Raw genomic sequence first — 14,689 nt, 5'->3', positions numbered from 1 at the left:
CTGAGCCTTTCCCATGCACATGCATCCTTGGCCTGGCCGAGCATCCATATGTTCTGAATGGAAAGGGGGAGAAAGCGTTTCTCAGACAATATAAAGGGAATGAGACATCCGGCTACATGTGTCATGTAGAGAGTCTTTACATTGTCTTCCAGTAGAGCTGAATGATCACGTTTGGTCAACATTAATCTACTCTATGTGGCCAGCTAAATTGTTATCCACTATCCATAGTGGTGGTGGTCCGGATCAGTTGTGGTCCGTCTGTTAGGATCCCCACTGTTCACGAGGACATGTGTTCGCCCCACCTATTTAATGGAGCAGCCGCATGAGGATACGTCTTCCAGCTTCATTCAATGTCCATGGAAAGTGCTGGAAATAGCCGGGCACAGTACTTGCCTTTATCCAATTCTCTCATAGAGGATAGCAATTAAAATTCTGTCAATCCCTTTAATTCCCATCAGCAACATGTTCACATTATCTGGAGCTGTTTATGATGTAGGATCCTGTAAGTTGAGCCTAGAGATGTTAGTGCTGTTTCCTAACATTACTGAAAGAGGAGCCAAAGAGACGTGAGACTGACTGATTGTCATCCTAACTCCAGCTGGACAGTACAGAGGCTACTAAATGCTGACTATAGCTAAAATATTTGGACAGACAAGGGAAATTGGGTTCCCTGTGGTTCCCATCTCTGGGCACCCAAATTGATTCTGGTAATAGGTTCATATTCGAGTAGTATTGTAAACCATCTCACGAAAAATTCCCTTATATAACATTATAATATATTCTGTAACGTCTATAAAAGGCAGTCTAATTTTTTTGCTATGTTCCTTTTTCACAGCCTCTCTGAAGTCTCAGCATTGTACAAAACCATTTACATAAAAAGTAGCATTACTGAATGATAATGTGCATCATGGAGTCATTTGGCTTTTTCAGATGGTGAAGGCAATCCAGGTCCTAAGAATCCATCTGCTGGAATTGGAGAAAGTAAATGAATTGTGCAAGGATTTTTGCAACCGTTATATCACCTGTCTGAAGACGAAAATGCACAGTGATAATCTGCTCAGGAACGACTTGGGCGGACCCTATTCCCCTAACCAGCCATCCAACAGCATTCACACACAGGTCAGAAAACATGGTGTCTTTATATGTATTATGGATCCAACACTGATTAATACAATATATCCATGGCACTCCTGTATGAGCATGGCAAACTGGACAATTATGCAAATGCCAAATACCTTCCTGACATTGCTTCCTCAAAGGTCTCCTCATACCAAGCATGTCTAAGCAGGCAAAATTTAGTTTACTATTTCTTTAAAATCTTGTTTTATGCTGTTTTGTGGCAAACTCTTGTTTAGTTTTAGAAACACCATGCTTTTAGTGTGTTTGATTGATGAAGATGAATTTTCATAATTTATATTTATGAAGATTAAAGCTTTATTAATTTTTCTGAATAAAGGTCTTCAAAACCCCTGTACAGATAAAAAGTAAAAAAATTCAAAAATATGAAATTTTAAAAAAACTGTTCACACGTGTTTAACTCCCTGATGCATTGGTGCCGACAGTCCAATGGTTCCCAAGAGTTTTATTCCGGAGCGTAATTTAAGGGGATGCAGAGGTCGCACCTCTAGTTCTAGTTACGCCACTGGTTTTCTTGCTATATAAGCTATCATCACTGCCTCCTCTGGCTGCAATTGTGATGTGCAGCATCTTCTTGCTGTAGGAATTTTCATATATATTTTTTTAATTAAACCTACATAGAAAAAATCAGCTGAAAAAATATGTATATAGTAAGAAAATAGACATTGAATTCACTTATAAAAATGAATGAGGAGAGCTCCACCTAGTGGTGGCTTAAGGCAGACTGCAAGTTACTATGTAATGGTTGCTATGTTTTTTGCCACAAGATGCAGCCTGCATTTCTGCATTCTTTTCTGTGGCAATTACCATTGCCGCTTCCACACAATTGTATAATGATTGCAGCAGTGCACATAGTCCCATCATTCCCAGCTCCTGATCCAGCTGTCACACTTCCAACAGCTTTTGTTTCATGTATTTTATGAGCTGGAGAGAATATTTAAATATTGCATGTGCTGGCAGCAGAACTAGGTAGGGGAGTCGATGATATCTAGAATATTTGATGTGCTCTACATGAAAAGATGCATTTATTTGGAGCAAAATTTCTTTAAATTTTTGCTTTTTCTTCCAGGATCGCCTCAAAATATCCAAATAAATGATGGCATGAAAAATCAAATTTAGACATCCTGGAATAACAAAGTCACTTAATCACTGATTTTAAAAGTAGAGAGAAAGTGTTTTATTTTTTTCTTGTTTGCTAATATCCTCTGGAAATAGACATCTTATCCCTTCCTTGCTTATTGCAGTTTCCCTTATGAGCGAAATTAGCAAGAAACTTGCATAAAGGACGACAATAATTGCTCAACGAGCATCTCGTTTGTAATTTATTAGCTTCTATTATTGCGGGTTGTCATAGCAACAACTTGCATCCAGGGCGACAAGAGAGATGTTAGATATGAGGCGATGAGACTGCGAGCTCAGGAAAATGGAGATGCACATTTTTATCAGTAATTTTGCTGAAAATAGGAAGTGAGAAGTTAATGAGATGTAAAGCTGTCCTGTGGCTGTTGTGAATATATTTTTTTTTAACTGTTGATCTAATTAGAATGCATTGGTCAGGAAACATAATGAGGATTAAACTTTTCACAAATACCGGCAGAAAATAAATATATGGAACAATTGCAATTGCTGTCCATCTCTGAAGTGATCCGAGTCTATTTGTATCTGTAGTAAAAACCATTATTTTGGATTGTTTTTAAAAGAAAATTCCAGCAGGAATATAATGTGAAATATTTGCTCTGTCTTCTGAATTTCTTCCTTTGTCATTCACATCTCACCAGTTCCCTGCCCTCCTCCTTAGCTGCCCAAACTTTTCTGTGTAGACGAGCAACTGCAAGCAGCATATGTGAGGTACCACAGCAATTTTATTTTATTATACAACAGTTTTGGCTGCTGTTCCCACAACATTTATGATAGGACCATGCCCACTAGAATCCACTATATTGCTCCATTGGACGCCCATTCATCTTAGCCAAAAGACTCATAATTAACAGATAGTTTGGGATCATTCTTAACAGAGAACCAGGAGGTTCCTACAGAAACCAAACCCATCAACTTATATTTTAATCACCCTGTTTGTATTAGTTTCCATCCACCTTTTTCCATGGATTCCAAGAGTTAAGACATGTAATTACCTACAAGGAATCAAAGCCTGTGTTATGGAACAGATGGTGGCATCTGATAGAATTTGGTGACCTGGAGACCTTCAGCCTGACCAAAAACATGAAGTAGGGAATATGCCAGCTTTTCTCTGGCTCCCTAACCATTGTGGAGTCTTGCCTTGTTCTCCATATGAATAAGTTGTCCCTAGACAGACACATTCTGAAGTCATCAAGTTTCCGGGCAGTAGCCGGTTTACTCATCAAGTTGGACAGCTCAGCAAATTGGCATTCCATATATGTAAACTATAAACATGTAAATGAGATTTTTTTATTTGAAGAAATTTAAAGTAAACCCTCTTGAAAGACTGTACTATACACAGAGGAATAAATACAAATTGGCCAATATTGAGCTGGGGGCCCGAGCCTTATAGGAAGCCCATGGCCACCCAAACTACCCACCAAATTTTATACTAAGAAGGACCTTGACCCATGAAATCCTCCAACATTTGTTCCTGCTCTCAATATTCATGTACACAAGGCCCACTTCTGTACACTTCCCACTTCTGGACGTTTCAGGGCCTCCAAAGGCCCTGAAACGCAGATTTAAAGCAGCCAGAAGGTACAAATTCTCCAATCTTCAAGAAGCTTCATTTAGGTACCTTATTTAGGTAGCAGCTATAATATTCATACAGACAAGGGCCCATGACAGTCTTAATCCGTCCCTGGGTGCCCTCATAGAAAATTGATTCAGTCCTGTTTGGTTCCACTCTGAGTGGCAGGAACATGATCAGTTCTCTCCGATAAAACTATATTATTGGTAATAACTGAAGTTTAGAAATGGCCCAGGAGTCATGGAAAGGAAATGGAGAACATAAAGTCTTTCTGCCTTGGTCAACATACTCCTGTATCATAATGGACAGTTCATTTTCTTTCTGCTATGGATTGCATTGATTACGTGAGCAAAAATATTCACATTCAGAGTCTCTGTAAGCCCTGGGGTAGGCTACTGTCAATTGGAACAAGGGTTTAGCGAACAACAAGCTAGAAATGTTGCTAAACTCAATAGTTGGGAATATTTGAAATGGCCCACATATTTTTGTGTTGATGTTGGAACAAGTAATTTGAATTATTGTTCTTTTTTGTCTTTTCAGGATCTTTTACAGACCTCCCCCAACTCACTGTCTGGCTTATCCAACAACCCACAAGGAATTGTAGTGCCGTCCTCCACCCTTCAGCAAAGCAGCCTCTCCATGACAACCGTCAACTCCTCGCAGGTTGTATCAGGTGGGAAAATGTCAAACTGAAATGACTCCTTTTGTACTCAAGGAAATAGAGAGTATAGTGCTACAAAGCTCACTAATATATACTTGATAAGTCACCACAGCCTATTATCTGGAGCTCAACCGTGCTTGAGTTGGATAAAAGGATATGTCATATCTTCAGAAATACCTTCACAGATTACACTTCTGGAGCAGGGTTTATTTTGGAAAGTGTGGAGCCATTGGTGTAGTATTCCTCTATTGCTACTCTGTGAAAACAGACTGCACAATAAAGGGTCATTCCTCATTCACAAGAGGATGTTAACATTCAGTTATCTATTTATTAGCACATTTCAAGGAGTAAGGACAGGAAGTTACTATAATACAGAGAGAGCAGTTTTATAGATTATACAATTATTTGCTCAAGCATCAGAGCTTCAGGAAGGGTCTAGATGCCTTTTTACACCTAAATAACATTGATGGTTATATTATATAGAATTGTTTCCCCTAAATCCCTTCCTCATGCAATCCCTTCCTTAGTTGAACTATCTGGACATGTGTCTTTTTTTCAACTGTATAAACTTTGATACTATGTTGTCAGGGGAGTAGAGAGATTTCTTTAAAGGATGACTAACTATTCAATAAACTTTGCATTAATCACATTTAAATCTAAAAATAAAAAAAAAATTAAAAAAAACTGTATCATTATGACCAGAGAAAATGACTTCACCCCTTACATGGGTACTGTCGTTCTTTTCATGCTCTCCCCCTATGCTCTTCCCCCTTTCTCCCCCTATGCTCTTCCCCCTTTTCATGCTCTTCCCCCTCCCCCTATGTTACACTGTACTACTGATTTCTGAAAAATGGTTATGGTTTCTAATATAGCCTATCCTGTTAGGTCCCTAACTGGCATCAAGGTTAGCAAGGGACCTATGTCAAGGCTAGGCAAGTGCTTGGCACCCACCTGAAAAACTTACAAGTATATTTCTACACCAGTGTGATGTACTATGGAGTGTTGTTTGGTATAATGACACAAAATAAGAAAAAACTATTTAAATCTAATTTACGGTATTAAATACATGTTTCAAAATAACAAATAAAACTGACAATATTTGGAATCCTGCCATATCAGAAAGCACCTTATTTTTAGGACAGTGCATGTTAATTTCCTTTTTTTTTCTGCAAATCACTTATGATAAAAGTTGATATCTGTTAAAGCTTACATATGTAATGTCAAATAAAATACTATAGAGTACCCAAATAAAAGGGTTAAATTACCAACTTTGCTGCATGCGGCTGTTTCATCTTTCCTTGGTATATTCACACTCTAGCAATATAGTGGTAGAAATAATGAGTGAATATATTTATATTTTCCAAAAAATAAAAAAACTTCAAAAACTAAACAAAAAGTCACTGATAAATTGAAGAAGTTGAGGTATTGGGGGGCGGGCCATCTTGGATGCACACCTTCCCTGTCTGATACATGCTGTACTTATGAAATGAAATAGACTGCCTTCATGTTATGGACACCCTCATAGAATGTAGTGGGCCTGAGTGATGGCGTCTTACCTGGATAGTTTTCCTTCTCACAGGTTAAGAGGCAATGCAGAGTTATGCTCACTTGTCTTATAGTCAATGCATTGCATTGTGTGGTGTCTGCTCCGTGTAATGTTTTTTTCTTCTTTATTGCAATGGGCTTTCAGAGGAGGGGAGGCTGCCTGTGTATAATACTACAAATCTCTCATGATGTGAATGTATTATTCATGAGGGAGATATCTGGATCCCTCTGTGAAATAGTTTAACCCCTCTGAGCCCATGCTTTGTTTACATAATGGCAGAAGCCATTACATCTTCTGTGCTACCAAATTGGAGAAGTGCAAACCAGCTGTGACTTATTTTATTTTTTTAGTATTATGATATCTGCTTTTCATATTTTATTTTCTGCAGAAAGAAATTACTGCTTGATTATGAGTCATGTTACGTAAATGCGGCATGGTAAAACCGATAACATGACATATCCCTGGGGTGGGTTATACTGTACTGTGTGGCCAAAGTCTGGCTAATTTACCTCTGAGGCATGTTGATATAGTGCTATACAGTGACTGCTAATTGTTGAAAGTCCTAGAGATTTAATGCAAAATAGAAAAGTTAACACTTTGAAACAAAAGGGCAAAAAAATTAGAAAACCTTTATGACATATCAGATTACATTCAGCACATAATTAAATGTCGTTTCCTCATTCAATGTCATATAATACATGATTATTTATTAAAAATATTGATCATATTTAAATGTCCATTGATTGAGACCAGATCTTCACTGAGTTTTACTACATTGGTTATTTCAACAAAATTACATGATTTAAAACATAACTTTAAACTTTTACCAAAATTGCATAAATGAATAGTGCAGATGATAATAGTAAACTTTGTAATATAGTTTATTAAAAAAAGGTATATGTGTCCTTCTTTTCCCCTGCCTTTCTTTGTTATTTCAGTGGTTCATGTATATCAACTTTCAACCTTAGACCAGTGATAGCTGAAAGTTTAAAAAAAACCTGATAATGTTTCTAATGACTTAAATCTTTACAGTCACAGGAAAGTCTACTATCCTTAGATATCATGTAAGTTACATAGTTTTTGTTCTAAAGGCTTTGAATAACATTTTAGGGATGTTTACATAGAAGTAATCTTAAACCACAAAGGTTGGTCACAGAATACAGATGTATTCTTAGTGATTTAGTGATAGTTTGCCCCAATATGTTTACCCAGCATGTGTGCCCACCCAGTAACTGGTCACTAGGATCTAAGAAGTTGTGCTTAACTCCTCACAGTGCCATTGTAGACTAACATTGTTTGTTGTGTAAGGTTCTCCCACCAACCACATTTGTATATAGTAACTATAACCATTACTTTCTAATATGATAAAGTAAAAGTAAACTATTTAAAAAAGGGCACAAAATACTTTGTATATTACATTTTAACCCTTTCTTTTATAAAACACCTCTTAAAAAATGTTAATCATATCTACTCCAAATTATTATGAATAAAAACTATAGCTAATCCTGTAAGAGTATATACATTTAACAAGTTATTTATGTCACAAAGCACAAAAAGCTAAGTGTATAATGTACAAGATCAGTGGCTAAATCACAACCTATTTTTGAATTCTAAGTAGAGGTAATACACATTGATAGATGTTAGCTAAGACACTCCAGGGGTTGTCTAAAGCACACTACATTCTGTCTCTAGTCAGACGTTATTTTAAAATTCCCCCTGCATTATCTTGCTCAGTAAAACATCACATTGGCAACTAGTGCTGATATCAAATTATCTGTTAAGTCACGTAATACACAGTTATGATCATAAAACACAATCGAGTTGAAGGATCCAAACTTAATTTTATATGCACTCACATGAGGTTTAGTTATATAATGAAATTTAAAAAAAATTATAAGGATTGTTTCTTTGACACATATGTATATACTGTAGTTAATGAATAGAAAGCCTTCGGGCACCAGTAAGGTTTAGCTTTAATTCATAAAAAAGAGAATTCATTTTGATACATAAATATATTCAATATTTTTCAAGCCAAAAGAAGAATGTGAAAAAAAAATATTTTCCACATATTTAAATGCTTTTGGTGGTAACCGCAATTCCGTCACTTCCTGTTCAATACCTTATGTCTCTATGGAAACTGTGACCCACAGGAGGATAACACTTGTAATTGCTATAAAGGCAAAATAAAACCAAGCGTGTACACAAAGGCCTACAGCATGCCCTGTGTCTTCTTTCCAATACATGCTTACATATATGAACATTATTCCATGCAGGCTGTAGCTGAGTACTGATGCATGAAAACTCAAATATTGTATTTACTGTAAAACTTGTGACAATGTTTCCTGTTATGGGGAAGGATATGGACGGCAGTAAGTGAATTGCCACTCTTTAAATATGGAAAGACAGAAAACTGGGCAATTATAAGGATTTCAGCAAATTTTGCCATATAATTACTGCTAGGCATCAGGGTAAGAGAATTTCCAAACTAGAAGGTTTTGTTAGACCAGTTTGTAGTATTTAGTACCTACCAAAAGTGATTGAAGAATGGGCAACCAGTAAACCAGTCATGGCTGCTTAATGCTTATTGATACACATCCAGGCATGGAACGCAATTCATGGGCCCTCTAGATAAAAATAATTTGGGGGCCCAGCATTTATTATTCCCAAGGAAACAGACCTGGTCACCCTCCAAATTAGGTTCCTCTACCTCATTTATGGTTTTGTAGTTTAAGATTAGGGCCAGGGCGCACCAGATGATCTCTTGGTATTCCGATGGACAAGTACAACACTTTACACATGGGTACTAGCAAAAGTTATCCCATCTGATCCAATCTCACATAAGAGATACTGTACACAAATAGCATAAAAGGTAATACTGGCCACCATAGGAATGAAAAAGGTGGACTGGCCTGTTGAATCGTGTAGATGGCTGAATGTATCTGCACTTTTGCATCAGATGCTCTGGAACAATGTTATACTGGGAGATCTTGGTTCTTGGTATACATGCAGCTGTTATTTTGATACCTGGTTTTGTAGATTCAGTGCACCTCTTCATGGCAGTAAAATGTCCTAATGGCAATGGCTACTTTCAGCAGGATAATCCTTAAGTCTTTCCTCAATGGGAAAATGGCTCTGGAATAGTTTAAAGAGGTTGTCCTGATACAGTTCTGGGACAGGGGATGGGTCGAGGTGCCTGACCACCCGCAAGTTGTCTGAGCAGAGATTCCCTGCCCCTGTAAACAAACAGGGGTACGGCATGGAGGGACCGCAGCTCAGGATTCCAGGAGCGCTGGGCAAGGTAAGTATGAAGCCCCTCCTGGGCCACCTCACTATTTTTTACAGGTGCGCTGCATTTCAGCGGCGACAACTTCCGGTTGGCCAACTTACCGGTTCTAGAAACCACAGGACACCTTTAAAGGTTGTGTCGAGTCCATAACATAATAGGTCAGAGCTGTACTGGCGTATAAAGTAGACCTGCAAGTACTCAAAGTGGGTAGTTGCTATAGATCTGCCGTCTGACAAGCTAATTTAAAACACTGGCAAGTACGTAGTGTATTACTATATACTAGACTATACTGATTGAAAGCAGAGAAATAAATGAGCCCCTCAGTAGCTGTGACAATATGAAAGTTCCAATTTTAAGCTTTACTTTTATTAAAGGACATCTACCACCAAGATGAAAGATTGTAAACCAAGCACACTGACATACTGGTATGTGCCTCCTCTGGTAGGATCTGTTCTTCTTTAAGCTTCTATGACCTTATTTTTTTCAAGAAAAAAAAGGCTTTAAAAAGGATGGAGCCTGGAGCCCCTCAGACTCGTTTACATAATTTGGCAGATCATGCCAGAGAGCACACACCAGTATGTCAGTGTGCTTGGTTTACAATCCTTCATCCTGGTGGTAGATGTCCTTTAAGAATGTGAACATATTCTTGCTAGGAGATTTACAAAAATTAACCATATCTAGTGTATGCATTTTACTTCTGTACTTCTAAAGATCGCTTCACATAGAAGCCTCTAGTATCAGGGCAGTAGTCATAGTATACAAACTGTACCATGATTTAACTGTTGCATGCAGCAGGATTGGTTGTTACAGACTTGCAAACATATGGAACAATGTCTAATTTTTCCTATTTATATTTTTCCAATCTGGTATTGTTTTTTGTCTTAATTTGGGTGCAGCCCTTAATGTCTAATCTCCTGTGTTTTGTAGGAGGTGCACTTTACCAACCAGTTGCAATGGTAACATCCCAGGGACAAGTAGTAACTCAAGCTATCCCTCAAGGAGCTATCCAGATTCAAAATGCACAGGTAAATGTGAAAAATATATAGGTATAGTGTATATTACGATTATTTAGCTGCAGCATCAATACATTATAGTGAGATATTATTATTATTATTATTATTATTATTAATAATAATAAAATAATTAATTATAATACATTTAAAAGTTTGTATACTCTTTTGATGTCATATTGTTTCGTCCCAAAGCACCTAAAACAAAATGATCTAACTTAAAATCTTAAACAAAAACTGCCAGGTTCATGGACATCACTAATGAAATGTGAATGGGTTGAATTAGCTCAGCATAATAATTCCTTTATTTACTTGTATAAAGCACACACAGATTATGCAGCGCTGCACAGAGCTTGACAAATCAGCATCTCCTCCAACGTATCTTTATTTTTCTTTCTTTTTTTCTCTCTTTTTTGGGCATTTTTTGGCGCATTGCAAATTTTGGGATGAAACCATATGAAACCATAAAATTTGGAAAACTTAGAAAATGGAAAGAAGTGACTTGAAACATTTGTGTGACATTTTTGAGACATTTGTAACAAATGCAACAAAAAGAGATTTGAAAAAAAAAACATTTAACATAAGGAAAAAGTGAGACTGATAAATTACCAAAGAAGCTGATGGAAAAAGACAAAAATAAAAAAACATACAGGGATAAGATAAATGACCCCCTGTGTGTTGGATTAAATTAACAATTAGGTGGACTATCCATGGGTTGGTGAGTTGGTGGATGGATGGGTAGTAGAGAGTAGTAGTTGTGGTGTAAAATTTTTCGGTTCTAGATCACTGTACAGTAACTACCACTGTCACAAAAATTGTCAAACAATGTGCAGTGATGTTAGGAACAACCAAGCTCCACGGAGACCCCAAGTAAAATGTGAGTTGCTAGTCGTGTCTCAGGGGCTGTCCCCAGGCACTCAGTAAATAGCCAAAAGCTTATTTGCAGCTGCTCTTTGGAGGAGGAAGGCACTTTCAGAATTGTCGGCCTGTGTTTCACCTCTGCAAGAAATTGAATGATGGATGAAGAGCTATAAAAATGTCTGGGATGCCGGCTTTGTTTATGTCCATAACTGTGCTAGATGGGCTGGTGAAATCCATTCATATATGAAACTGCTGGACTACAAAGTGGGACACAGGAGACTAAAGTTTTCCTACAAATAAATCACATTTTGAGAAAAAAAAGTTTTCATTGTTCTCTGGGGGGAGCCAGAGATGAGGTGAATTTGTGTAAGTATCCTTGGAGGAACATGGGGTTTTGTGACAGATATGTCATCTTGTTAGCTACATACTGACAAGTGAGCACAATCATATAGATCACTGTACAGGTGGCACATGTCTAGATAGAGGGATACAAGATTTGATGGTTCTTTTACTAGCACATGGGTGTCCTTACATCAGATATCATTCATGTCCATCTTTTCTTACACTTGTTGGTATTCATTACTAGCTTTCAGCTAGTGTTATTCTACACATTGGGGCACATTTACTTACCCGGGCCAGTAGCGATCCAGCGGCGCGTTGTCCATCGAGGATAGGGTCTGCCAGCATTCACTAAGGTCGTGCGCCCGATATCCAGGAGGTGTCGCTGCTGCGCCGAGGTCCGCCGGAGTTCACCTTCTTCTTCCTGGTGCATGTAAGTGCATGATCTTGCGACACAAATTGCTTTTTAAATTCCGTGGTTTTTCCAAATCCGTCGGCCACGCCCCCAGATTTCTGTCGCGTGAAAGCCGGCACCAATGCGCCACAATCCGATCGCGTGCAACAAAATCCCGGGGCAATTCGGAAATATTCGGGAAACGCGACGAAAGTGTAAATGAGCCCCATTGAGTATGACTGCATCATTCACCAGTTATTCCCCACTGTGAAGATTAGGCCAACATATAATATATACCCATCTTTATATTCTGATGACAACATTAGAATGGGGGAGATCCAAAATATACAGCTCTACACATCTGGGAACTATAAAAACTGGAAAGATTGGTAGTATAAAGCTCTTCATTTCCAAAAAACTGCCCATATGCCTTACATTAAAAACACAAATGACAGCTAACCATTGCATGTGTATGTGGATGTCATACTCTTTCATGACAGTTTATGCTAAGGGAGAGGAGAGTCAAACATGTTGGATTTCTGTATGCCCAATCCATAGTTGCAATAAATATTATTCAGGATGCAGAGATAATATTTCGCTGAATCTCTATGGAGTGTGTATTGCTATACAGACCCTGTAATAGTTAAATGGGTTTTCAGAAGACAACCCCTTTAAATCGAAATTAAGAAAAATTGTGCCATCATCAGTCAAAATGGAGTCATGAACCATGAAACCAGGTTTTGGAGCAAAATACATAATGGTAGATCCAGCATGGAAGCTAAATGACGTTTTTTTACTTAAAGTCAGGAAAATGATCCCTCAGAGATTATCTGCTGTCGGGCATGTTCATATGCAGAGTTATCTCACTGCGTCACTAATGTTTGCAATGCATATTTTAATTTTCACCTTCCAGATTCTGTTTGCTAAGCTGCTGGAAATTAACTATGTTTCCAAGGAATTTAATTTGTATCCAATTACAAAACGACCTAACACATAGTGAGATGCCCCAAAGCTGACACTTATGATGATTTAGCTGTAGAACTGCACATGTCAAAAATCATGTAACATTTACCACAAATTAGGCTTTTTTTTAATGAAATCTGTTGGGTGTTGTTTAATGCACCCTACGGAGAGTACAACACTGTAGCATAAAATACGAACTGAAATATTTCATGCACAAGTGTCCTGAAGTCACAGTAGAAGCGCAGTGTGGACAGTGTCTAAGTGCCATGTAACTAAACTATATGCTGTGTCATCCAGACATTCATAGACTGTCTCACTGCACTAGGCAGGGTCTAAAATACATCACCATGAAGCGACATAATGCCTTCTCATCTAACCTTATACATTCCTCCAGTTCAACAATGTAGACTGTGCCGCCTTGCTTGTCAATTTATTGCAAACTATTTCTTAATAGAGGCAGTATACAAAACGTTAAAGGGGTATTCTCGTCTGGACATTCACATTCAGTTTCATTAATCTGCCATATATAAACATTTCTTCAATGAGATGTTATTAAAAAAGATTTAATAGCTTCGTCCCTTGCTGGAGGGATTGCACAAAGACACAAAGGGGCAGATTTACTTACCCGGTCCAGTCGCGTTCCCGCGGTGCGTTGTCCGGTGCTTGTAAGTGCGTGTCTTGCAACACAATTCTAAATGTTGAATCCTGCGCGTTGTCCGAATCCGTCAGACCGTCCCACGGATCGCCCCCCCCCCCCCCATTTCTGTCCGATGCGCCAAAATCCGATTGCTTCGGCGCAAAAAGGAAATAGACGGGAAACCCAATGAAAATGCGTCCGACGGACCCTTAGTAAATGAACCCCATTGGGTGATTGTATATGAAATGTCCAGGAGTTACTGCAAGTCCTACAGCCGTCCTGTGATAATGATCGCTGAATCCTGGGGGTCAGGCAGAGCTCAATAGCATGTCTGGCCACTGCTGCCAAAATGTGAGGTGGTTGTATCCAAGGAAGCCATCTGGTTTCTAAGGGACAACATGACTACATTCATGAGAAATTATCTTCACACAGGAACATTTTTTTAATAACATCCAATTGAAGAAATGTTTACATGTGGCAAATGAATAAATTAAATGTAAATGCCCAGATGGGAATACCCCTTTAACTCCAGTCCCCTTCTTTCCTTCACACCCACTGATAAAGTGCTGACTGTCTGCAGCCATCACTAGGGAAGGCATACTTAGGACATGTTTATAATGTCACAATGAAATACCAAATTTCATTGCTGTGTGCTCATTTGGTGTATACTTCAATAAATCTATTCAAATAGGAATAATAGAATCTGATAGGGTGTAGTAATTAGAGAATCTGGGGAGATCTAAAGGTATGGAGTTGGTCAGGGGAACTTGCAGTCCTGCACTTGTGCCAACTGTAGTGGTCTACACTGTCAGACCCCTTGCTTTCATTCATTTATTCCATTTGCTGTGAATTGGGGATATAAATAAATCCAGAAACAACTTTTATGTAGCAATTATGCTTATGTACAAGTCCATATATGCAGAGCATTTACTCATGCAGCACCACAGGACTGTGTACAATTCTTTTTAATAGTTTATAGTGGTTGTCCAAGTCTTTTATTTTTGGATCCTTTGGTGTACTCCCACGCCACATTTTCTATGCACACTACTCCTTCCCCTGTGTTTAAATCTCTTGGCAGTAGGGACATGATGTTGGGGGCAAGTCATGTCTGTTGCCAGTGAAAGGCCTCAGCAGTGACCTCCACA

At 38.3% G+C, this 14,689-nt stretch overlaps 1 protein-coding gene across 7 annotated transcripts in view; it reads left to right on the top strand.

Moving 5' to 3' along the window:
- The window catches only part of PKNOX2 (PBX/knotted 1 homeobox 2), a 305,145-nt gene that overhangs the window by 278,645 nt on the left and 11,811 nt on the right, over positions 1-14,689 (top strand). For all 7 annotated transcript variants that reach the window (XM_072156593.1, XM_072156592.1, XM_072156589.1 and 4 more), the window contains 3 exons: positions 931-1,119; positions 4,388-4,520; positions 10,268-10,365. In XM_072156593.1, the coding sequence (XP_072012694.1) occupies positions 931-1,119; positions 4,388-4,520; positions 10,268-10,365 (420 nt within the window). The remainder of the gene's footprint in view (positions 1-930; positions 1,120-4,387; positions 4,521-10,267; positions 10,366-14,689) is intronic.

This window comes from Engystomops pustulosus, chromosome 6, assembly GCF_040894005.1.
Source record: "Engystomops pustulosus chromosome 6, aEngPut4.maternal, whole genome shotgun sequence".
NCBI classification, from domain to species: Eukaryota; Metazoa; Chordata; class Amphibia; order Anura; family Leptodactylidae; genus Engystomops; species Engystomops pustulosus.
This window is presented reverse-complemented; position numbering and strand designations above follow the sequence as displayed.